This window comes from Erythrolamprus reginae, chromosome 3, assembly GCF_031021105.1.
Source record: "Erythrolamprus reginae isolate rEryReg1 chromosome 3, rEryReg1.hap1, whole genome shotgun sequence".
In the NCBI taxonomy this organism is placed as follows: domain Eukaryota; kingdom Metazoa; phylum Chordata; class Lepidosauria; order Squamata; family Dipsadidae; genus Erythrolamprus; species Erythrolamprus reginae.
The window spans coordinates 9656322-9678662 of NC_091952.1; the positions used below are offsets into that span (position 1 = coordinate 9656322).

At 43.3% G+C, this 22341-nt stretch overlaps 1 protein-coding gene across 1 annotated transcript in view; it reads left to right on the plus strand.

Moving 5' to 3' along the window:
* The first annotated feature begins 1557 nt into the window (after positions 1-1557).
* The window catches only part of NKAIN4 (sodium/potassium transporting ATPase interacting 4), a 128358-nt gene continuing 107574 nt past the window's right edge, over positions 1558-22341 (plus strand). The window contains exon 1 of the mRNA XM_070744451.1: positions 1558-1824. Within this exon, the coding sequence (XP_070600552.1) occupies positions 1771-1824 (54 nt within the window). The 5' untranslated portion in view covers positions 1558-1770. The remainder of the gene's footprint in view (positions 1825-22341) is intronic.

Below are 22341 nucleotides of genomic sequence, written 5' to 3' on the forward strand. Positions count from 1 at the left end.
CTCTCCGAGGGGGTCAATAATTCCCCCCCCCAGGGTAATGGACGGACAGATGGAATTGTCCTTGGGTTGGACTAGAAGACCTTCCAACTTTGTTGTTGTTATTATTATAAGGATTTTAAACATAGCATTCTATTGGAAGAAAAAATCCAGTCCTGATTCCAAGCTGGGAGAAGGATGGTGGAAATAAAATGAAGGCAGTCCACAAGAAAGCAAATCTCTGTTTATTTGGTAGTCAGAAACTAGTGACAGCAGCATAGTTTCCCAGGATGGCTGTCAAAATGCCTGTGAGAAACCCCCTCCCCTCACCCCTCCCCAATAGCGGATTATCTATGCAGATTGAAAACAAAGGAGAAATCCACACACTGATATTTTAAAAGGCAGAACAGTGGCGGGTTTCTACCAGTTTGGCCAGATTCATCTTTTGCCAGCCAGCTATGACCCCTACATAACCCCTACCCAGGGGTGAAATGCTCCCAGTTCTCTCTTGATTGTCAGTCATTGAAGAGCCAGTCAAGAAGGGAGCAGGAGGCTCCGCCTAGACACTTGGATGGGTTCTTTTATCCTCTGTGCATGCACAATCCTTTCCCTTCCCTTTCCTCTTCTTCCTTCCCTTCCCTTTCCCTTTCTTTCCCTTCTTTATCTTTCCTTTCTTCCTCTTCCTTTCCTCTTCTTCCTTTCCTTTCTTTTCCTTATCTTTCCTTTCTTTATCTTTCCTTTCTTCTTTTCTTCCTCTTCCTTTCCTTTCTTTTCCTTATCTTTCCTTTCCTCTTCTTCCTTTCCATTCCCTTTCCTTTCTTTTCCTTCTTATCTCTCTTCTTCTCTTCCTCTTTTTCCTTTCCTTTCTTTACCTTTCCTTTCCTCTCCTTTCCCTTTCCCTCTCCTCTCCTCTTCTTCCTTTCTGTTCCCTTTCCTTTCTTTTCCTTATCTTTCCTTTTCTCTTCTCTTCCTCTTCTTCCTCTCCTCTCCTTCCTTTACCTTTCCTTTTCTTCCTCTTTCCTTCCCTTCCCTTCACTTTCCCTCTCCTCTCTTTTCCCTTTCCCTTTCCTTTCTTTTCCTTCTCTTACCTCTCTTCTTCTCTTCCTCTTTTTCCTTTCCTTTCCTTTCTTTCCCTTTCCCTCTCCTCTCCTTCCTTTCTGTTCCCTTTCTTTTCCTTCTCTTTCATTTCCTCTTCTCTTCCTCTCCTTCCTTTCCCTTTCCTTCTTTCCTTCTCTTCCTCTCCTCTGCCTCTTTCTCTCTGCTCCTTCCCTTTCCTTCCCTTCCCTTCATCCTGGACTGGATCAATCGCTCTCGGCCATATGTCTGTCCCAGGGGGCCAAGATTTCTCCCACAATTTTCCTCGAGGACCCCCAGCGCAGGTCGGTGACCCGTGGGACTAGATGATCTCCGAGGGTCCCTTCCAACTCTGGCTCATCTGTTCTCTCCGGCGGTGAGGCCCACCCGTAGCCGGCGTCGCCCTTTTAAGAAGCGCTCGCCCACCCTCGCCCACCTACCCAACCCTCCTTCTCTCCCTCCCTCTTTCATCCGAGTTTGCGAGCGGAGCCCTCCCCTCCCCAAAGCGTCCCCGGCAGCTGTTTAGCGGAGCGCAGCCTCGGCTGGTTCCCTAGCCAGCCAAGAGAGCCTCGCTGCGGCCGTTTCCCCCGGCCGAGCCGACGCCGGAGCCCCGCCGGAGCGATGGTGGCTCTCACGGGCGCAGCTCGGTGAAATCCGCGCTTGGGGTCGGTCCCCTCCCGAGTCCAGGCGGGCGGGAGGACACACACAAAAAAAGCCAAGATGGGATGCTGCACCGGGCGCTGCACTTTGATCTTCCTCTGCACTTTACAGCTGGTAAGTTTTGCTGACGGTCGAAGGGACTCTCGGAGGCTCCTGGGGCCGCGCGTTCCGCAGGCGCGCGGGGAACAACGCTTGTTTATTTATTTATTTATTTATTTATTTATTTATTTATTTATGTATTTGTTTGTTTGTTTGTTTGTTTGTTTGTTTGTTTGTTTGTTTGTTTGTTTGTTTGTTTGTTTGTTTGTTTGTTTGTTTGTTTGTTTGTTTGTTTGTTTGTTTGTTTGTTTGTTTGTTTGTTTGTTTGTTTGTTTGTTTGTTTGTTTGTTTGTTTGTTTGTTTGTTTGTTTGTTTGTTTGTTTGTTTGTTTGTTTGTTTGTTTGTTTGTTTGTTTGTTTGTTTGTTTGTTTGTTTGTTTGTTTGTTTGGTTAGTTAGTTAGTTATAGTTGTTTGTTGGTTTGTTTGTTTGTTTATTTCCTTATTTATTTATTTTTGTTTTGTCAAGTACATATTGGGGGTATGTAAAGATATAATCATATCCATATATATGATACTGGTAAACAATAAAAAGAAACATTAGGACAGCTGACGGAAGGCACGCTGGTTAGCTATAGTTATAGTTTATTAGATTTGTATGCCGCCCCTTTCCGAAGACTCGGGGCGGCTGGTGCACTTATGCATGCCCCTTCCCATCCTCTTCGGGATTCGAACCCCTTACCGCCGCCGCCGCCTCCGTTGCAAAAGTGCCCCGGAGAGGGCTTGCCTGTCTTTTTTTCCGATTGGCGAGTCTTTCTCCCACGTCGAGTGATGCCCGGGATTCTTTCGTGGGTTTGGAGGTTTCGCGCGACATCCCGGGGGGATTTCCTCGAGTGCAAATGAATTGGCCGTCGGTCCTTAAACGAGTCTGGTGGGGACAAGCGACTCGCATTTATGACGGTTGCAGCGTCCCGGGGTAACATAGCAACACAGAAGATTGGCGGCAGAAAAAGACCTCCTGGTCCATCTAGTCTGCCCTTATGTTATTTCCTGTATCTCATCTTAGGGTGGATCTATGTTTATCCCAGGCATGTTTACATTCAGTTACTGTGGGAAAGCTGGGTTCGCATCGCGCCTGAATTCCTCCCCCACCCCGCCGACTGATCACGGTTAATATTAAGCCTGAGTTCAATCGCCTCGTGTGAATGCGGCTGGTGCGTCCTTCGGAAGCGTTGCGTTGAAAGGGTAACCCAGCTTGGATTTCTTCTGCCCCCGCTGAGTTTGGGGAGTCTTAGAGAAAAACCTCAACGCGCATTCTGGGTACTAAAGTCTGCACTACTATTACTACTAGTTTTTTCTCATCATTCCTATCACCCTTTTCCTCCCACTTAGGACTGTATGACTGTAACTTGCTGCTTGTATCCTAAGATTTTTATTAATATTGATTGTTTCCTGATTGCTTGTTTGACCCCTATGACAATCATTAAGTGTTGTAACACATGATTCTTGACATATGTATCTTTTTCTTTTATGTACACTGAGAGCATATGCAACAAATTCTTTGTGTGTCCAATCACAGTTGGCCAATGAAAAATTCCTATTCTGTTCTGTTCTGTTCTGGTCTGGTCTTGTCTGTTCCGTTCTGTTCCATTCCATATTTTCTATTCTATTATAGTTTCTGTTTCTATTCTATTCTTTTCTTAAATCATATTTTTTGTTGGTTTGTTTCATTGATCCTAAGACTTTGGGATGGGGCGTCCCACCTTTTTCTCTCTATTCTGTGAATGACAGATTGAAACCAAACTCCCCCTGAACTCATTCAAATTGGCTTGAGCATCCAAAAAGCGATCTAAAAAAAAAACCTTGAGGATTATCTTTAAAAAAAAGACTATGCTAGGGTTCCAATTTAGTTAGAGGAAACAGATGGAAATCAAATTGATTGAACTGTACACCAGCTGTGTGTTTTCCCTTGGGGCCTGGGAAACCACTGTGGAAGTGAACTGTGGAATAATCTGGGGGAGTTCCAGACTCGGGGTGCACAGCTTTGCCTTGGAAAAGAGTTGTGTGGTTAAGAAATGTTTCAAGTGGGATAGTCTGTTGAGGGCTTTCAAAGAATAGGGTTTAGAATAAAATAGAATGGAATGGAATAGAATGGAATGGAATGGAAGAATAGAATGGAATGGAAGAATAGAATAGAATAGAATAAGAAATAGAATAGAATGGAATGGAATGGAATGGAAAGGAAAGGAAAGGAATGGAATGGAATGGAAGAATAGAACAGAACAGAATAGAATAGAATAGGATTAAAATAGAATAAGAAATAGAATAGAATAAAATAAGGAATAGAATTAGGAATAGAATTAGGAGTAGAATAGAATAGAATAGGATTAAGAATAGAATAAGGAATAGAACGAATAAGGAATAGAATTAGGAATAGAATAGAATAGAATAAATATGAGCAAAATAGTCATCTCAAAACATGTTCTTTACATCAGTGTTTCCCAACCTTGGCAACTTGAAGATATTTGGACTTCAACTCCCAGAATTCTCCAGCCAGCATTCCAAATATCTTCAAGTTGCCAAGGTTGGGAAACACTTCAACTTCCAGAATTCCCCAGCCAGCGGAATAGAATAGAATAGAATAGAATGGAATGGAATGGAAAGGAATGGAATGGAATGGAATGGAAGAATAGAACAGAACAGAACAGAATAGAATAGAATAGGATTAAAAATAGAATAAGAAATAGAATAGAATAAAATAAGGAATAGAATTAGGAATAGAATTAGGAGTAGAATAGAATAGAATAGGATTAAGAATAGAATAAGGAATAGAACGAATAAGGAATAGAATTAGGAATAGAATAGAATAGAATAGAATAAATATGAGCAAAATAGTCATCTCAAAACATGTTCTTTACATCAGTGTTTCCCAACCTTGGCAACTTGAAGATATTTGGACTTCAACTCCCAGAATTCTCCAGCCAGCATTCGCTGGCTGGGGAATTCTGGGAGTTGAAGTCCAAATATCTTCAAGTTGCCAAGGTTGGGAAACACTGCTCTACATGACCAATCTTTTTTTCAGTTTATTTTGTAAGGTTGGCATGGAGAGATTCCTTAACAATGGATGCCAATCCATAGCTTGTCCAGATGGATTTGAAAAAGTGGGATTATAGCTTGCAGACAAGCAATGTGTGTTTATGTCTCCCACATAATTCAATGTGGACTTAGCCCAGGTCAATCATTGTTCTCTCTGCCAGCCGAAGGTCAGTTCTGAAATTTTGCCATTGCCATTGCATTTTCCATTAATTCATTTTTTTAAAACATTGGGTTAATGGGGCAGGGTGGGGGCAGGTGGGGAATCCCACCTCAACCCTACCAGTAGAGTGCGTAATAAATACCCTTTGGAAACTTTCAAATAGGGGTCAACTTCTCCCTAGATTCTGGGTCATTGCCAAAATATTCCAGCCACCTTTTTTTTAATTTAGGGCTCATTTCGCATTCGCCTCCAGTAACTCTCAAGGAGGATAATTTTGGACTCTCCATTGTTTAGGGAAAAAGCTTTGTGCTTCTGGTGCAAATTAGAAGGAAGGCAAATGAATAGAGGGCGGGCAAATTAATACCCTGCCCTCGAAGAAAGCTAAAGCAAGAAAATGCACACAGCCAAACAAAGGACTCGAAGTTGCCAAATTTATTTCCAACCTCCCTACTTTTTCTTTTTTTTTGCAAATAGTACATAGAGCCAACCAAATAACTGCTTACTTTTTTTTTTCTACCTATCTTATTGTGATTACATATATGGGGATATTTTGGAAGTGCTTTCTTTCTTTCTTTCTTTCTTTCTTTCTTTCTTTCTCTCTCTCTCTCTCTCTCTCCCTTCCTCTCTTCTCTTGCTTTCTCTCTCTCCTTTCTCTCTCTCACTCTCTCTGTTTCTTTCTCCTTTTCCTATCTTTTCCCCCCCTCTCTCTTCTCTTTCCCCTCTCTCCTCTTCTCCCTTTCTCTTTCTCCCTCTTCTGCCTCCCTTCTCTCTCTCTCTCTCTTTCTGGTGTTTCCTTCTCTCTTTTGCTCTTTCTCTCTCTCTCTTTCTCTCTTCTGTGTCTTCTCTTTTTTTCTCTGTCTCTTTCTGTGTTTATTTCTCCCTTCTGTGTCTTTCCCTCTTTCTCTTTTGCTCTTTCTCTTTTGTGCTATCTCTCTCTCTTCTCTCTTCTCTTTTCTCTTTTCTCTCTCTCTCTCTTTTTGTGTTTATTTCTCCTTTCTGTGTCTTTCTTTTCTCTTTTGCTCTTTCTCTTTTTCTCTCTCTCTTCCCCCCCACCCTCTCAACCCCAAGCTCAAGGAGGGGCTAGCAATTCAAATCTGTCCCCCTTTTGTCTTGGAAAAGGCTTAGTTATTCAGCTGTATTGGACTTTTAAAAAAAAAATCTTTGGGGTTTTGTGTTTTCAAACAGGGCGGTCCTTTTTTCTGTCAATGCCCTGCGAACTGTTGGACTTTCGTTTGCATTCCCGGAGAAGAGCTAAAATGGGATTTTGCCAAGGGTCATAATTTATCCTGAGCAATGTATAAAACTCCACTGAGTGTGTTAATTTTTTTTTTTTTAAATGCTGCTAGATTGTACAACATGCGCTTGGCTAAATGCCTGGGATCTTGGCCAGCTAGAAACAAACAACTTAAACACACGCGCGCGCACACACACACACACACACACACACACACACAAAAACACACACACACACACACAGAGAGAGAGAGAGAGAGAGAGAGAGAGAGAGAGAGAGAGAGAAAGGCACACATAACATTAGAGACTGGAAATTCAGAGCAGTGGATACTTGTTTATAGATGGTCTGGAACAGCAGATTTCTGGAAAGAATTTTTCTCTCTCTCTCTCCCTTTAGGCGTTCTTCCTACTTGGGGATCTGGGAGAAACAAAGATTTGGCTGTTTTTCAATTGTAGTTGGTGGCCAGAGGGTCTCTTGTCTCTGTCCATTTCTGGTGGGAATCAGGATCTTTCCCTTTTTAAAAGGGCAACGTCTGCTCTCCATCCTGCTGTTCTCCAACCTCGGCGATTTTAAGACTTGTGGACTTCAACTCCCAGAATTCCTCAGCCAGATGAGTTGAAGTCCACAAGTCTTAAAATTGCCAATGTTGGAGACCCCTGAGGTTTTAGGGAAACTCTCAACCAAAAAAGTGGGGGTGGGGGTGGGAATGAGGTGAGAAAAAATATAAAAGTTTGATTTTGGGTTTTGCTCATTAGATAGATTTGTGGTTCTAGAAATGGCCGGTATACAAAGTTGTCCTTAATGTACAATCACACTAGAGCCCAAAATTTATGTTTCTAAGTGAGACATTTGTTTTTCACCCCATTTCATAACCTTTCTTGCCACAGTTCCAATTGCTTGCAGTTAATTATTCCTCTCTACAGTACTTTGGTACAACCACACTTGGAATTTTATTTTTATTTTTCATTTTTCATTTATTTATTTTGTCCAATACACAATACCCATTGAAGAGAATAGAGAAGTAGTAATACAGTGATCCCCCGTTTATTGCGTCCCCAACCATTGCGAATAGGGTACTTCGCTATTTTTCAACCCGGAAGTCAAAAATACCATCTACGCATGCGTGCCGGGCACGCATGCGTAGATGGCAGCGGCTTCCCTGGGTCTTCCCCCTCTTGCTGGCGTCAGCGAGGAGTTTCCCCACCGCCCACGCAAACTCCTCGCTGCCGCCCGCCCTTCGCCCGCCCACGCCGTTCATTCTCGCCGCACGGGCCTGTCCACGCTGTCTCTCGGCGCTTTCCAGCTGAGTCCGGGAGCGAACTCGCTCCCCGACTCAGCTGGAAAGCGCCGAGAGACAGCGTGGACAGGCCCGTTCCTTGGCGCTGTCACTCGGGGCTTTCGTGCTGAGTCCGGGAGCGAACTCGCTCCCCGACTCAGCACGAAAGCCCCGAGAGACAGCGTGGACAGGCCCGTTCCTTGGCGCTGTCTCTCGGGGCTTTCGTGCTGAGTCCGGGAGCGAACTCGCTCCCCGACTCAGCACGAAAGCCCCGAGAGACAGCGTGGACAGGCCCGTTCCTTGGCGCTGTCTCTCGGGGCTTTCGTGCTGAGTCCGGGAGCGAACTCGCTCCCCGACTCAGCACGAAAGCCCCGAGAGACAGCGTGGACAGGCCCGTTCCTTGGCGCTGTCACTCGGGGCTTTCGTGCTGAGTCCGGGAGCGAACTCGCTCCCCGACTCAGCTGGAAAGCCCCGAGAGACAGCGCCAAGGAACGGGCCTGTCCACGCTGTCTCTCGGCGCTTTCCAGCTGAGTCGGGGAGCGAGTTCGCTCCCGGACTCAGCACGAAAGCGCCGAGAGACAGCGCCCCCCGGACCCCCAACCCGGGTTTGGGGGGTGGTAGGAAGCTCCCATTGTTGGCGGAGACCTTTTAAAACACTCGCGCGGCTTCCAGGACTCGGTTTGGAAGCCGCGCAAGTGTTTTAAAAGGTCTCCGCCAACAATGGGAGCTTCCTAGCACCCCCCCCGAGCCCCCAACCCGGGTTTGGGGGGTGGTAGGAAGCTCCCATTGTTGGCGGAGACCTTTTAAAACACTCGCGCGGCTTCCAGGACTCGGTTTGGAAGCCGCGCGAGTGTTTTAAAAGGTCTCCGCCAACAATGGGAGCTTCCTAGCACCCCCCCGAGCCCCCAACCCGGGTTTGGGGGGTGGTAGGAAGCTCCCATTGTTGGCGGAGACCTTTTAAAACACTCGCGCGGCTTCCAGGACTCGGTTTGGAAGCCGCGCGAGTGTTTTAAAAGGTCTCCGCCAACAATGGGAGCTTCCTAGCACCCCCCCCCCGAGCCCCCAACCCGGGTTTGGGGGGTGGTAGGAAGCTCCCATTGTTGGCGGAGACCTTTTAAAACACTCGCGCGGCTTCCAGGACTCGGTTTGGAAGCCGCGCGAGTGTTTTAAAAGGTCTCCGCCAACAATGGGAGCTTCCTAGCACCCCCCAAACCCGGGTTGGGGGCTCGGGGGTGTGCTAGCGAGCCTCCCATGTCGGCGGGGATGTTTTAAAACACCCGTGCGACTTTCCAATGAGTCCCGAAGACAACGCGTTTGTCTTCGGGACTCATTGGAAAGTCGCGCGGGTGTTTTAAAACATCCCCGCCGACATGGGAGGCTCGCTAGTACACCCCCGAACCCCCAACCCGGGTTTGGGGGTGTGCTAGCGAGCCCCTCATGTCGGCGGGGATGTTTTAAAACACCCGCGCCGCCCCCAATCTTAGGCTCCTCGCTAGCGCTGCGGAAGTAAAAACACCCTCTGCACATGCGCAGAGGGTGTTTTTACTTCCGCAGCGCTACTTCGCGAAAACCCGCTCGTTGCGGGGGGTCCTGGAACGGAACCCTCGCAAAGAGCGGGGGATCACTGTATATATAAAGAAAAGGATAGAAGAAAAGATATAAAAATAGAGGAGAAGATATATGAAAGGAAGAAAAGATAAAGGAGAGACTATAGGACAGGGGACGGAAGGCGCACTGGTGCACTTATGTACACCCCTTACTGACCTCTTAGGAACCTGGAGAGGTCAATCATGGATAGTCTAAGGGAAAAATGTTGGGGGCTAGGGGTTGACACTACAGAGTCAGGTAATGAGTTCCACGCTTCAACAACTCGATTGCTGAAGTCATATTTTTTATAGCCAAGTTTGGAACTGTTAATATTAAGTTTGAATCTGTTGTGTGCTCTCTGGTTTTTTTGCGATTGAAGCTGAAGTATTCATCGACAGGTAGAACATTGCAGCATATGATCTTGTGGGCAATAATTAGATCGTGTTTTAGGCGTCATAGTTCTAAGCTTTCTAGACCCAGGATAGTGAGTCTAGTTTCGTAGGGTATTTTGTTTCGAGTGGAGGAGTGAACGGCTCTTCTGGTGAAGTATCTTTGGACATTTTCTAGGGTGTTGATGTCCGAGATAAGGTATGGGTTCCAGACAGATGAGCTGTATTCAAGGATGGGTCTGGCAAATGTTTGGTAGGCTCTGGTGAGTAGTGTGAGATTGCCAGAGCAGAAGCTGCGTAGGATCAGGTTAACAACTCTAGAAGCCTTTTTGGTGATATTGTTGCAGTGGGCTTTAGCACTTAGGTCATTTGATATTAGTATTCCAAGGTTATTTACTGAGTGGGGGTTGGCTGTGAGATTTTGTTTATTAAGTTTATATATGAGGTTCGGATTCTTTTTGCCGATGTGGAGGGTAGAGCATTTGCTGGTTGATATTTGAAGTTGTCAGGTGTTAGACCAATCTGAGACAAAGTCGAGGTCTTTTTGGAGAGTAGATGTGTTGTCTGTGGTGTTGAAAAGTTTTAAATCGTCGGCGAAAAGAACACAGTTGCTTGTGATATGATCACAGAGGTCGTTGATGTAGAGAATGAATAGAGTAGGTCCTAGTACGCTGCCTTGGGGAACGCCACTTTTGACAGGGACGGGGGTGGAAATGGCACTTCCAATTTTGACAACTTGTTGCCTGTTTGACAGGAATGCAGTAATCCAGCTGTGGAGGAATCCTGAGATGCCATAGGATTTGAGTTTTAGGAGTAGTTTGTTGTGGACCACTGAATGGAAGGCTTTGCAAAAGTCAATATAAATTGCATCAATGGATTTTCCTTGATCTAGATGGGTAAACACGAGCCTCCGAAACTGTAAATGGAAAAGGCAGGTAGAAGCCTCCGTGGGGCCTCTCTAGGAATCTCCTGGGAGGAAACAGGGCCAGAAAAGGCAGGGAGAAGCCTCCGTGGGGCCTCTTTAGGAATCTCCTGGGAGGAAACAGGGCCAGAAAAGTTGTGGAGAAGCCTCTGTGGGGCCTCTCTAGGAATCTTCTGGGAGGAAATAAGGCCTCCACCCTCCCTGTGGTTTCCCCAATCGCACCCATTATTTGCTTTTACATTGATTCCTGTGGGAAAAATTGCTCCTTCCTACAAGTACTTCCTACTTAAGTACCTGGTCACGGAACTAATTAAGTTCGTAAGCAGAGGTACCACTGTACATCTAAATGCTATTGTAAGTTGAGGATTACCTGTAACTTCAAACTGGAGCCTTTTAATTCAAAAGGATGCAAGTGAATTTTCATCTGCATATAAAATTTGAAGGAATTGTAAACTATACAAAGTTGTGAAGAAGAAAACGTGGCTACAAATATTGTCCTAATCCATATTTTGTCTGTTTCGCTGAATAAGCTACAATGGGCTGAGTTTATGTAAATAAACATACTAACTAAGCCTTTTAAAAAACAAAGCTCTCCAAAATCCACAGTGACTGGGTGGATCCCTGTCAAAATCAAACCAATCCGATCTTGGCTTGATGTCCGGTGTCGATTCAAATGCATTTTATTAAAGAAATGAACTATTTTGACCAATAGCCATTCAATCCAGAAGAATGAACGAAACCTCTACATTTCCCATTGTACAAAATGGGAGGCTTGATTCAAAGGAAGGAAGGAAGGAAGGAAGAAGAGAGAAAAGGAGGGAGGGAGGAAGGAAGGAAGGAAAAGGAAGGGAAAAGGGGGAAAAGAAAAGCAAGAAAGGAAATGAGGGAAAGGGAAAACAAAAGAATGAAAGAAAGAAAGAAAAGGAAAGAAAGAAAGAGAGAAAGAAGGAAAGAAAGAAAGAGAGAGAGAAAGAAAGAAAAGAAAGAAATGGAGGGGAAAGAAAGAAAGGGGAAAAGAAAGGAAAAGAAAGAAAGGGAAAACAAGAAAGAGGAGGAAAGAAAAGGAAAGAGAAAAAGAAGGAAAGAAAGAAAGAAAGAGAGAGAGAGAAAAAAAGAAAGGGAGAGGAAAGAAAGAAAAAAGGAAAGAAAGCAAGAGAGAGAAAGAAAGAAAGAGAGAGAGAAAGAAAGAAGGAAAGAAAGAAAGAACAAACAAAAGAAAGAAAGAAAGAAAAAAAGTAAAGAGAGAGTGAGAGAAAGGAAATAAAAAGAAAGAAAAAAGGAAAGAAAGAAAGAAAGAAAGAAAGAGAGAAAGCAAAGAGAGAGAAAGCGAGCGAGAGAGAGAGAGAGAGAGAGAAAGAAAGAAAGAAAGAAAGAACAAAAGAAAGAAAGAAAGGGCCATGGCATTGTTTCGTGTTAGAGTTGCTCTTTGTCCCCTAACAGCTTTAACTTCATCATTTGATTTAGTGCTCTGAGGTGGGTGTTTCCACCCCCACTTTCCCAACCCCCCCAGTAATTGTTGTAGCAGGGGTTTGACAAGCGTGAGAGATCCTTGGTATCCAAGATACTAGACAAAGGACTTTGGGAATGCTTTTCCTTCAAAAAAAATGGAAAAAGAAAAGAATGCTTATGGGTATTGAGGGCAGACAAATCATTTTGAAACATGAGTCTGCTTCTCTTCCTGCAGCTGCCATCGGTGTAGAAACCTGGTCCCTCCCTTTGTCTTAATGAGAAAAAAAGACACCCCAAAAACTATGCAGAGAGAGTGCAGAGAAGAGCAACAAAGATGATTAGGGGACTGGAGGCTAAAACATATGAAGAACGGTTGCAGGAACTGGGTAGGTCTAATTTGATGAAAAGAAGGACCAGGGGAGACATGATAGCAGTTTTGCGATAGCAGCGAAGTGCAGGGGCCAACAGACACCCTGGATTTAGAGGAGGGCATGCGGGTGTCCTTCTTTTGGGGTGGTGAAAGGTGGAAAGGAGGGCCTGGGCAGCGTGTTGGCCCTTAAATAGGGCTCCCTCGTCTCCTCTGCCCCTGCCGCGACGCGCAGGGGCCAACGGATGATCTCGCGCTGCAGCGCTGCCCCTTGGAGCCAAATGTCAGGTGCCGTGTTCATCTGGCCCCGACGCAAATCCCGGCCTGCTGCTGAGAGCAGCCGGCCTTTCAAATGAGAATAAACAAACAAACATACCTAGAACTTGTTGTGATTCAGCCTGAGGCTCCTCAGGGACCGGCTGTGTCTCTGCTGGATCCATGCCCGGAGGAGGAGGACAGTGAACAGGAGGGGGAGGAACAGGCAGACGGGGGAGAGGAAAGTCAGGAAGAGGATGAGGGAGAGCAGCCTGAGAGCCCCGGGGGGGGGGGCTCTCCCCAGCCACTAGCCTGGACTCATTGGATGAGGAAGCACAGGCTATAATTGACATGAGACAGCGACGTGCAGCTCAGAGACGGGACCAATTAGAAAGGTATTGGCATCACTGAATTGGCAACAGCTGGGTTTGGGTGTGGTTCTCCTCAGCAGGGTTTAAAAGGCAGGCCAGCCCTTGAAGCCATGTGGAGCGTTATCAACTGGAAGTTCTGTGATCCTGCTTTGCTTCTCGGCGTCTCGGATCTTGGCTTGTGGCCTAGAAGTCTGGAAGACTTGGGGGAGGCGTATGTTTGTTATCTCCAGCGCTGTTTTTGACAGCAAGAATCCTGTTTTACTTCATGGCCTTCGTGAAACATCTTTGACGTTCCAGCGTGTTCCTGTTTGTAAGGACATTTTCTGTTACCTGTGTTTGCTTTGAATTATATAAACTGCCTTTGCTTTTTACCAGTGTGCCTGGCTTCTCTTTTGGGTTGGTGTTTGCTTCTGGAGGGACCCATACAGAACAGAACTAAGGTGAAACTTCCTGATAATTTGAACGGTCAATGAGTGGAAAGACTTGACTCCAGACGTTATGGGTGGTCCAACACATAAAAACATAGAAGATTGACGGCAGAAAAAGACCTTAGTCTGCCCATATACTATTTCCTGTATTTTATCTTAGGATGGATATATGTTTGTTTGTTTGTTTGTTTGTTTGTTTATTTACTTATTTATTTATTTATTTATTTATTAGATTTGTATGTCGCCCCTCTCCGTAGACTCGGGGCGGCTCACAGCAATAATAAAGACAATGTAAAAACAAATCTAATAATTTAAAAAACACTAAAAACTCCATTATTAAAAGCAAACATACACACATATGTTCATCCCAGGAATGTTTAAATTCAGTGACTGTGGATTTACCAACCATGTCTGCTGGAAGTTTGTTCCAAGCAACTACGACTCTTTTGGTAAAATAATATTTTCTCACCTTGCTTCTGATCTTTCCCCCAACTAACCTCAGATTGTGTCCCCTTATTCTTGTCTTCACTTTCCTATTAAAAATACTTCCCTCCTGAACCTTATTTAACCCTTTAACATATGTAAATGTTTTGATCATGTCCCACTGGAGATATTTAAGAAGAGATTGTCTTCAATGATAGAGGAAACCCTGCCTGAACAGGGGGTTGGACTACAAGACCTCCACCCCATGTCCAGTCAATGAAGCAGTGGAAGTGATGTGCCGGTGCCTGGAGGCTGTTGGGGTCTGGATGGGTGTCAACAAGCTCAAATTCAGTCCAGACAAGACGGAGTGGCTGTGGGTTTTGCCTCCCAAGGACAATCCCATCTGTCCATCCATTACCCTGGGCGGGGGGAATTATTGACCCCCTCAGAGAGGGTTCACAACTTGGGCATCCTCCTCAATCCACAGCTAACATTGGAACACAATTTTTCGGCTGTGGCGAGGAGGGCGTTTGCCCAGGTTCGCCTGGTGCATCAGTTGTGGCCCTATTTGGACAGGGAGTCATTGCTCACAGTCGCTCATGCCCTTGTCACCTCAAGGTTCGATTACTGCAACGCTCTCTTCATGGGGCTACCTTTGAAAAGTGTTTGGAAACTTCAGATCATGCAGAATGCGGCCGCGAGAGCTATCATGGGGCTTCCTAGATTTGCCCATGTTTCTACAACACTCCGTGGCCTACACTGGCTGCCGATCGGTTTCCGGTCACAATTCAAAGTGTTGGTAATGACCTTTAAAGCCCTTCATGGCATTGGACCAGAATACCTCTGGAACTGCCTCCTACCGCACGAATCCCAGCGGCCGATAAGGTCCCACAGAGTTGGCCTTCTCCGAGTCCCATCAACCAAACAATGTCGTTTGGCGGACCCCAGGGGAAGAGCGTTCTCTGTGGTGGCCCCGACCCTCTGGAATCAACTCCCCCCAGAGATTAGAACGGCCCCCACCCTCCATGTCTTTCGCAAGTTACTCAAGACCCACCTATATCGCCAGGCATGGGGGAACTGAGACATCTCCCCCAGGTTTTCTTATATTTTATGTTTGGTATGTATGTGTTGTATGGCTTTTAATTGTTGGGGTTTTTTTATGTAACTTTTATTATTAGATTTGTTCCATTATTATACTGTTTTTTATTACAGTTGTGAGCCGCCCCGAGTCTTCGGAGAGGGGCGGCATACAAATCTAATAAATAAAATAAATAAATAAATAAAATAAGTTCCCCTTCCGACTCTGGTTATTCGATCATTCTAAACAATTGGCTCAAATTCTTGGGTCTGAACGTTTCTCCTTTCCACCACTCCCAATTTTCTGAGTGAGATCATAAGCATTTGGCCCGATTCCAGGGAGTTCCTGGCTAAAGTTTTGATTATCCCCCCCGCGACCCCACCCTGGGGCTTGGCCTGCAGCCTTCTCTCCACTTGTTTTCTTTCCAGATGTACTCCACTTAGGGATACTGTAGTTGTGCAGATGGAGCACATCTGGAAGCCACCTGGTTTGTCCCTGACAGTTTCTAGTCCTTCCGGCAATTGTGTGATGGCTGTGTGTGTCAGGATGACAATAGAATGTTTTGCCATTATGCCAATGATTGATTGGAGAAGATGAAAGGTTGCTCCGTTCCTAGCACATTCATAGATTACCGTGAGGGTGAAGGTTCTTTGTTTGCCACCGTATTTATAGAAACGTAGAATATTGACGGCAGAAAAAGACCTCATGGTCCATCTAGTCTGCCCTTATACCATTCCCTGTATTTATTTGTTTGTTTGTTTGTTTGTTTGTTTAGTTAGTTAGTTAGTTAGTTAGTTAGTTAGTTAGTCTAATACATAATACACATTGAAGAGAATAGATATGTAATAATATAAATAAAGAAAAGAATAGAAGAAAAGATATAAAAATATAGGTGAATAAATTTGAAAGGAAGAAAAGATAAATGAGATAAGGAGAGACAGTTGGACAGGGGACGGAAGGCACACTGGTGCACTTATGCACGCCCCTTACTGACCTCTAAGGAACCTGGAGAGGTCAATCGTGGAGAGTCTAAGGGAAAAATGTTGGGGGTTAGGGGTTGACACTACTGAATCCGGTAATGAGTTCCATGCTTCGATAACTCGGTTGCTGAAGTCATATTTTTTACAGGCAAGTTTGGAGCGGTTAATATTAAGTTTGAATCTGTTGCGTGCTCTTGTGTTGTTGCGATTGAAGCTGAAGTGGTCATTGACAGGTAGAACGTTGCAGCATATGATCTTGTGGGCAATACTTAGGTCGTGTTTTAGGCGTCATAGTTCTAAGCTTTCAAGACCAAGGATTGATAGTCTGCTTTCGTAAGGTATTCTGTTTCGAGTGGAGGAGTGAAGGGCTCTTCTGGTGAAGTATCTTTGGACATTTTCAAGGGTGTTGATGTCCGAGATGTGGTATGGGTTCCAGACAGATGAACTGTATTCAAGGATGGGTCTGGCAAAAGTTTTGTAGGCTCTTGTGAGTAGTGTGAGATTGCCAGAGCAGAAGCTACGTAGGATCAGGTTAATTTTTATCTTAGGATGGATAGATGTTTATCCCAGGCATGTTTAAATTCAGTGACTGTGGATTTACCAACCACATCTGCTGGAAGTTTGTTCCAAGCATCTACTACTCTTTCAGTCAAATCATATTTTCTCATGTTACTTCTAATCTTTCCCCCAACTAACCTCAGATTGTGCCCCCTTGTTCTTGTGTTCACTTTCCTATTAAAACACACTTCCCTCCTGGACCTTATTTAACCCTTTAACACATTTATATGTTTTGATCATGTCCCCACTTTCCCTTCTGTACTCCAGACTATACAGGTTGAGTTCATTAAGTCTTTCCTGCTAAGTTTTATGTTTTATTGAGGACCTCCAAGGCTAGCATCACAGAGAAGAGGCGGCTCAGCCTAATCTCTAAGGCCCCTGAGGTCAGGACAAGAAATAATTTATTTTATTTATTTATATATTTATTTATTTTGTCCAATACACAATGAGGGTTTTAGTGGGTATATATCTATATACACATAGTAAAATACATGATGAAGGATATAGAGGAGATACTCATAGTAAAATATATTTCAGAAATAATAGAAAAGAAGATATAGTAATAGAACATATCAATGAAAGAATAGAAGAAGAGATATAGGAATAGAAGAAAGGTATAGGAGATATAGGAGAGCAATAGGACAGGGGACGGAAGGCACTTTAGTGCACTTCTACTCGCCCCTTACTGACCTCTTAGGAATCTGGATAGGTTAACCGTAGATAATCTAAGGGTAAAGGGTTGGGGGGTTGGGGATGACACTATGGAGTCCGGTAATGAGTTCCACGCTTCAACAACTTGGTTACTGAAGTAGTATTTTTTACAGTCAAGTTTGGAGCGGTTAATATTAAGTTTAAATCTGTTGTGTGCTCTTGTGTTGTTGTAATGGATGGAAATGGATCATAATGGATGGAAATGGATCAGAAAGAAATGAAGCCTAGAATTAAGGAGAAATTTGTTGACAGGGAAGACAATTCACCAGTGGAACGGCTCGCCTCCAGAAGTTGTGGTTGCTCCACACTGAAGGGCTACCAAATTTTTTACTACCACACTGTGGGCATGGCTTATGCAGGACGCCTTGCATTTTATTTCAACATCTTTCAGTGCAAATTGGGTGCCCGGTGTCAGCTCCAGCCAACATGCGTGTGCTGGTCAGCTGATTTGCAGCCTTGGGAAAGGATGTTTCATCCTCTGGACACTTCAGGGAAGCTTCCCTGAAGCCTCGGAGGCAAAAATATCACCCAACAGACAAACCGGAAGTTTGGAAAACTGCACTTCCGGTTTGCCCTTTGTGCTGTTTTTTGCACTCCGGTGGGTTCAGGGAAGCTTCCTGAAGCCCCAGAGTGGAAAAAACAACACAATGGGCAAACAGGAAGTGTGTTTCCCCAAACTTCCGGTTTACCGTTTGGGGTATTATTTTCTTTTCTTTTTTCTTTTAAAATACATTTTTATTGTATAAACATTAAAATAAGACAGTACATGATCCATCCTTTTACAGCATACTTATTTGTCTGTTTGAGTGTTGTACTTACGTCTTATAAGACAAACAACACAACATAACCCCTCCCCCCTCTGACTCAAACTGTTACCTAAACAGTTCATTCTTTATGTACTTATACGGCTTGAAGCATCAGTGGTTATTATATGGTTGTTCTATAGTTTAGTAAAACCAAGGTCAGATTATTACTATGTGTCATCGTTTTATGAATAAAATTAATTCTAGGAACGTAGCATTTTTACTTACAGCTATTATCTCTTCTGCTATTCAGCCAAGTATAAAAATTTTCCTAGATTTCATAATAACTTGATTCATCTTTATTTTTGAGCTCTTGATTCAATTTGTCCATTTCTACATTGTGCAAAAGACAGCACAAGGGGCAAACCGGAAGTGCGTCTCCCAAAACTTCCTGTTTCCCGTTTTGGGTATTTTTTTTCATGTACCAGGCTTCAGTAAGGGCTGTGCGCATGTATGTGGGTGGGGGGGGCAGTACAGGGGGTGCGCATGCGTGGGGGGAGGGAAGGGGCTAGCACACCCACCCATCCCCTTTTGGCACGTGAACAAAAAAAGGTTCGCCATCACTGAAGTAGAGCATGGAGTGCAATGTAGTCAGTGAATGGGTCCTATGGGTACGGCCAGGTACGCAGAACCGGTAGGAAAAAAAATGATTTTTTTTCCCCCTTCTGGGCTCTGAGTAACTTTTTCCTATGACAGATTTATTTATTTATCTATCTATCTATCTATCTATCTATCTATCTATCTATCTATCTATCTATCTATCTATCTATCTATCTATCTATTTATGTATGCATTTAGTTACTTACTTTACTTACTTACTTACTTACTTACTTACTTACTTACTTACTTACTTACTTACTTACTTACTTACTTACTTACTTACTTATTTATTTGATTTGTATGCCGCCCCTCTCCGTGGACTCGGGGCGGCTAACAACAATAATAAAACAGCATATGACAAATCTAATATTTATAATATTTAAAATAACTAAAAAAACCTTACTAAAAGCCAAACATACACACAAACATACCATGCATAAATTGTATAGGCCTGGGGGGAAAGGAATATCTCAATTCCCCCATGTCTGACGGCAGAGGTGGGTTTTAAGGAGCTTACGAAAGGTGAGGAGGGTGGGGGCAATTCTGATCTCTGGGGGGAGCTGGTTCCAGAGGATCGGGGCCACCACAGAGAAGGCTCTTCCCCTGACATTGTTTGAATGTGTATAATTTTAGAAGAGCTGTGCATGTGTGTGTGTACATACACATACAGTTTATACAATTGATCATGTATACTTTTGTGTGCCTGCATGTAATATGCATGTACACACATGGCCTATATACACAGAATTAAATAGTATATTTTGGATGTTCAGTCATACTAAATAGATAGGGAAATTGTATCTCTTTGAGGCGAGGAGAGGCCAGGCACCCTAACCCTTGACATGAGTGACGTCAAGTTGGCCACCTTTAAGCCAGTCTCTTGACCTTTCAGCCACCCCCTAGTCACATGATCGTCAAGCCACCCCCACCTGGTCACATGGCCAGCAAGTCACACCCACAAAATAAGCCACACCCACAGTGTGGTATTAAAAATTTTTGCAGCCCTTCCCTGAATGTAGAGATGGAGAGATGTGGTCTAAAGCAGGAGGTCTCCAAAGTTGGCGATTTTAAGACTCATGGACTTTCAATTCTCAGAAATCCTCAGCAAGTGGTATTTGATTTCTAGACACCGTAGATAGTCCTGGACTTATGAATGGCTGCTTAGCAAACATTCAAAGCTATTTTTTGCTTCTGCACATGCACGAAAGCAAAAAAAAATAAATCACTGAAATCTCATACATGCGTGCATCCTCTCACGAGAGTTTGTTTCCTGCACATGTGCAGAAGCAAAAACATGCTGAGACGCGCATTCAAGCATGCAAGACAATAGCAGCTGCATGCACAGCACACCAGTTGCGGTAATAACAGCAACACCGCCTGCCTTATTTGTTTATTTATTTATTTATTTATTTATTTATTTGTTTGTTTGTTTGTTTGTTTATTTATTTATTTATTTACTTATTTACGTATTTACGTATTTACTCATTTACTCATTTACTCATTTACTTACTTACTTACTTACTTATTTATTTATTTTGTTCAATACACAATAATACACAATGAAGGTTATAGAGGATATAGGAGAGAAGATATAGGAGATATAGGAGAGACTATAGGACAGGGGATGGAAGGCACTCTGGTGCGCTTATGTACGCCCCTTACTGACCTCTTAGGAGCCTGGAGATATAGCAGTACAGTTTCTCATTTTTTTTATTTGCTGTCTGATCAAGATGGACTGTTTGCTAACTGCTACTATTCAAAGTTCAACCAGCAGTCCAAATACATTAAATCATTTCTCAGCAAACAGTGCAAAACATTTGCGAGCTTATATTTCCCAAGGCACAAGCACTCAGATAAGTAGATTGATTGTGGTGTAAGACATTCTTATGGAAGAATTCCTGCTATGTATTAAACATGAGCTCTGTGTATGACAACCAATATTCATTATATCTATTATCCATTTTTCTATATGTATGTGTCTCCATCCATCCATCCATCCATCCATCCATCCATCCATCCATCCATCCATCCATCCATCCATCCATCTATTGTCTATTATCATCATAACTGTCAATCTGTCTCTCATAATTATCTATCAATCCTATCTATCTATCTATCTATCTATCTATCTATCTATCTATCTATCTACCTATCTATCTATCTATCTATCTATCTATCTATCTAATCTTATTTATCTATCTATCTATCTATCTATCTATCTATCTATCTATCTATCTATCTATCTATCTATCTACCTACCTACCTACCTACCTATTTATCTATCTATCTATCTATCTATCTATCTATCTATCTATCTATCTATCTATCTATCTATCTATCTATCTAATCCTATCTATCTATCTATCTATCTATCTATCTATCTATCTATCTATCTATCTAATCTATCTATCTAATCCTATCTACCCATCTATCTGCCTGCCTGCCCGCCCGCCCGCCCATCCATCCATCCATCCATCCATCCATCCATCCATCCATCTATCTATCTATCTATCTATCTATCTAATCTATCTATCTAATCCTATCTATCTATCTATCTATCTATCTATCTATCTATCTATCTATCTATCTATCTATCATATAGTCAAGATCACGTGAAGTGTTAATACCACTATATAAGGCCTTGTTAAGGCCATACTTAGAATACTGCATTCAGTTTTGGTTACCACGATGTAAAAAAGGATGTTGAGACTCTAGATCAGTGGTTCTCAACCTTGGGGTCGAATGACCATTTCATAGGGGTCGCCTAAGACCATGGGAAAAGACAAATTTCCAATGGTGTTAGCAACTAAAGCTTCTATTCTGGCATCTCGGAACATATTTTTACAATCCAACCAGTCAGGTGTTTACAGGGCGGTGTCCCTCTGACCTCTTGCCAATCAGCTTAAAGATCTGTTGGAAGAATTGGGGCTAGACTTATGGTTGGGGGGGTCACCACAGGATGTGAAATTGTATTAAGGGGTCGCGGCATTAGAAAGGTTGAGAACCACTGCTCTAGAGAGAGTGCAGAGAAGAGCAACAAACATAATTAGGAGACTGGAGGCTAAAACATACACAAATGTTTAGTTCAGGGGTCGACAACCTTAAAAACTCAAAGAGCCGTTTGGACCCATTTCCCAGAGAAAACTAAACACCAAGAGCCACAAAACTCAACACAAAACCAATGCAGAGCTATGCGCACAGCTCCATTTTTGCTACCGGTGCACAGTGTGATGCTTACCAAGTAGCAACCCAAAACTGGTCATAAGTATGAAAAGGTCACTTTTTTTTCAGTGCCGTAACTTGGAACGGTCATTAAATGAATGGTTGTAAGTCGAGGACTGCCTGTGTTTTAAAAATAACTTCCCAGTTCTTAGCCGGGATCCCAGGTATCTTACAAAACTTCCCTGATTTTTTTTAATGCCCTAAAAAAATCTAGATCAGGGTCTCCAACCTTGGCCACTTTAGGACTTGTGGACTTCAACTTCTAGAATTCCTCAGCCAGTGCATGCTAGCTGAGGAATTTGGGGAGTTGAAATCCACAAGTCCTAAAGTGGTCAAGATTAGAGATCCCTGATCTAGATGTTATTTTGCCAAAAAAAAAAAAAAACCCTACCCCACCCAACAACAACTATTAAGAGGGCTTGCAAAGTGAGGTTTCATTCCTGTATAATACAGAACAGAGAAGAAGAAGGTCAAGGGTTGTTTGATTCTTGCAGTGTCTATTTTACTTTTCTTTTTTTTAAAAAAAATCAATAATATTTATTAAGTGTTAACATTAAAAAGGGGAAACAAACATAGCAGAAAAATGGCATAATACATAGTGTAGTATAAAATTAGTAGTACATAATAACAAATTTATAGTGAAATTTATACTATTTATACTCAGAGTACAATAAAGAGTGTAAATA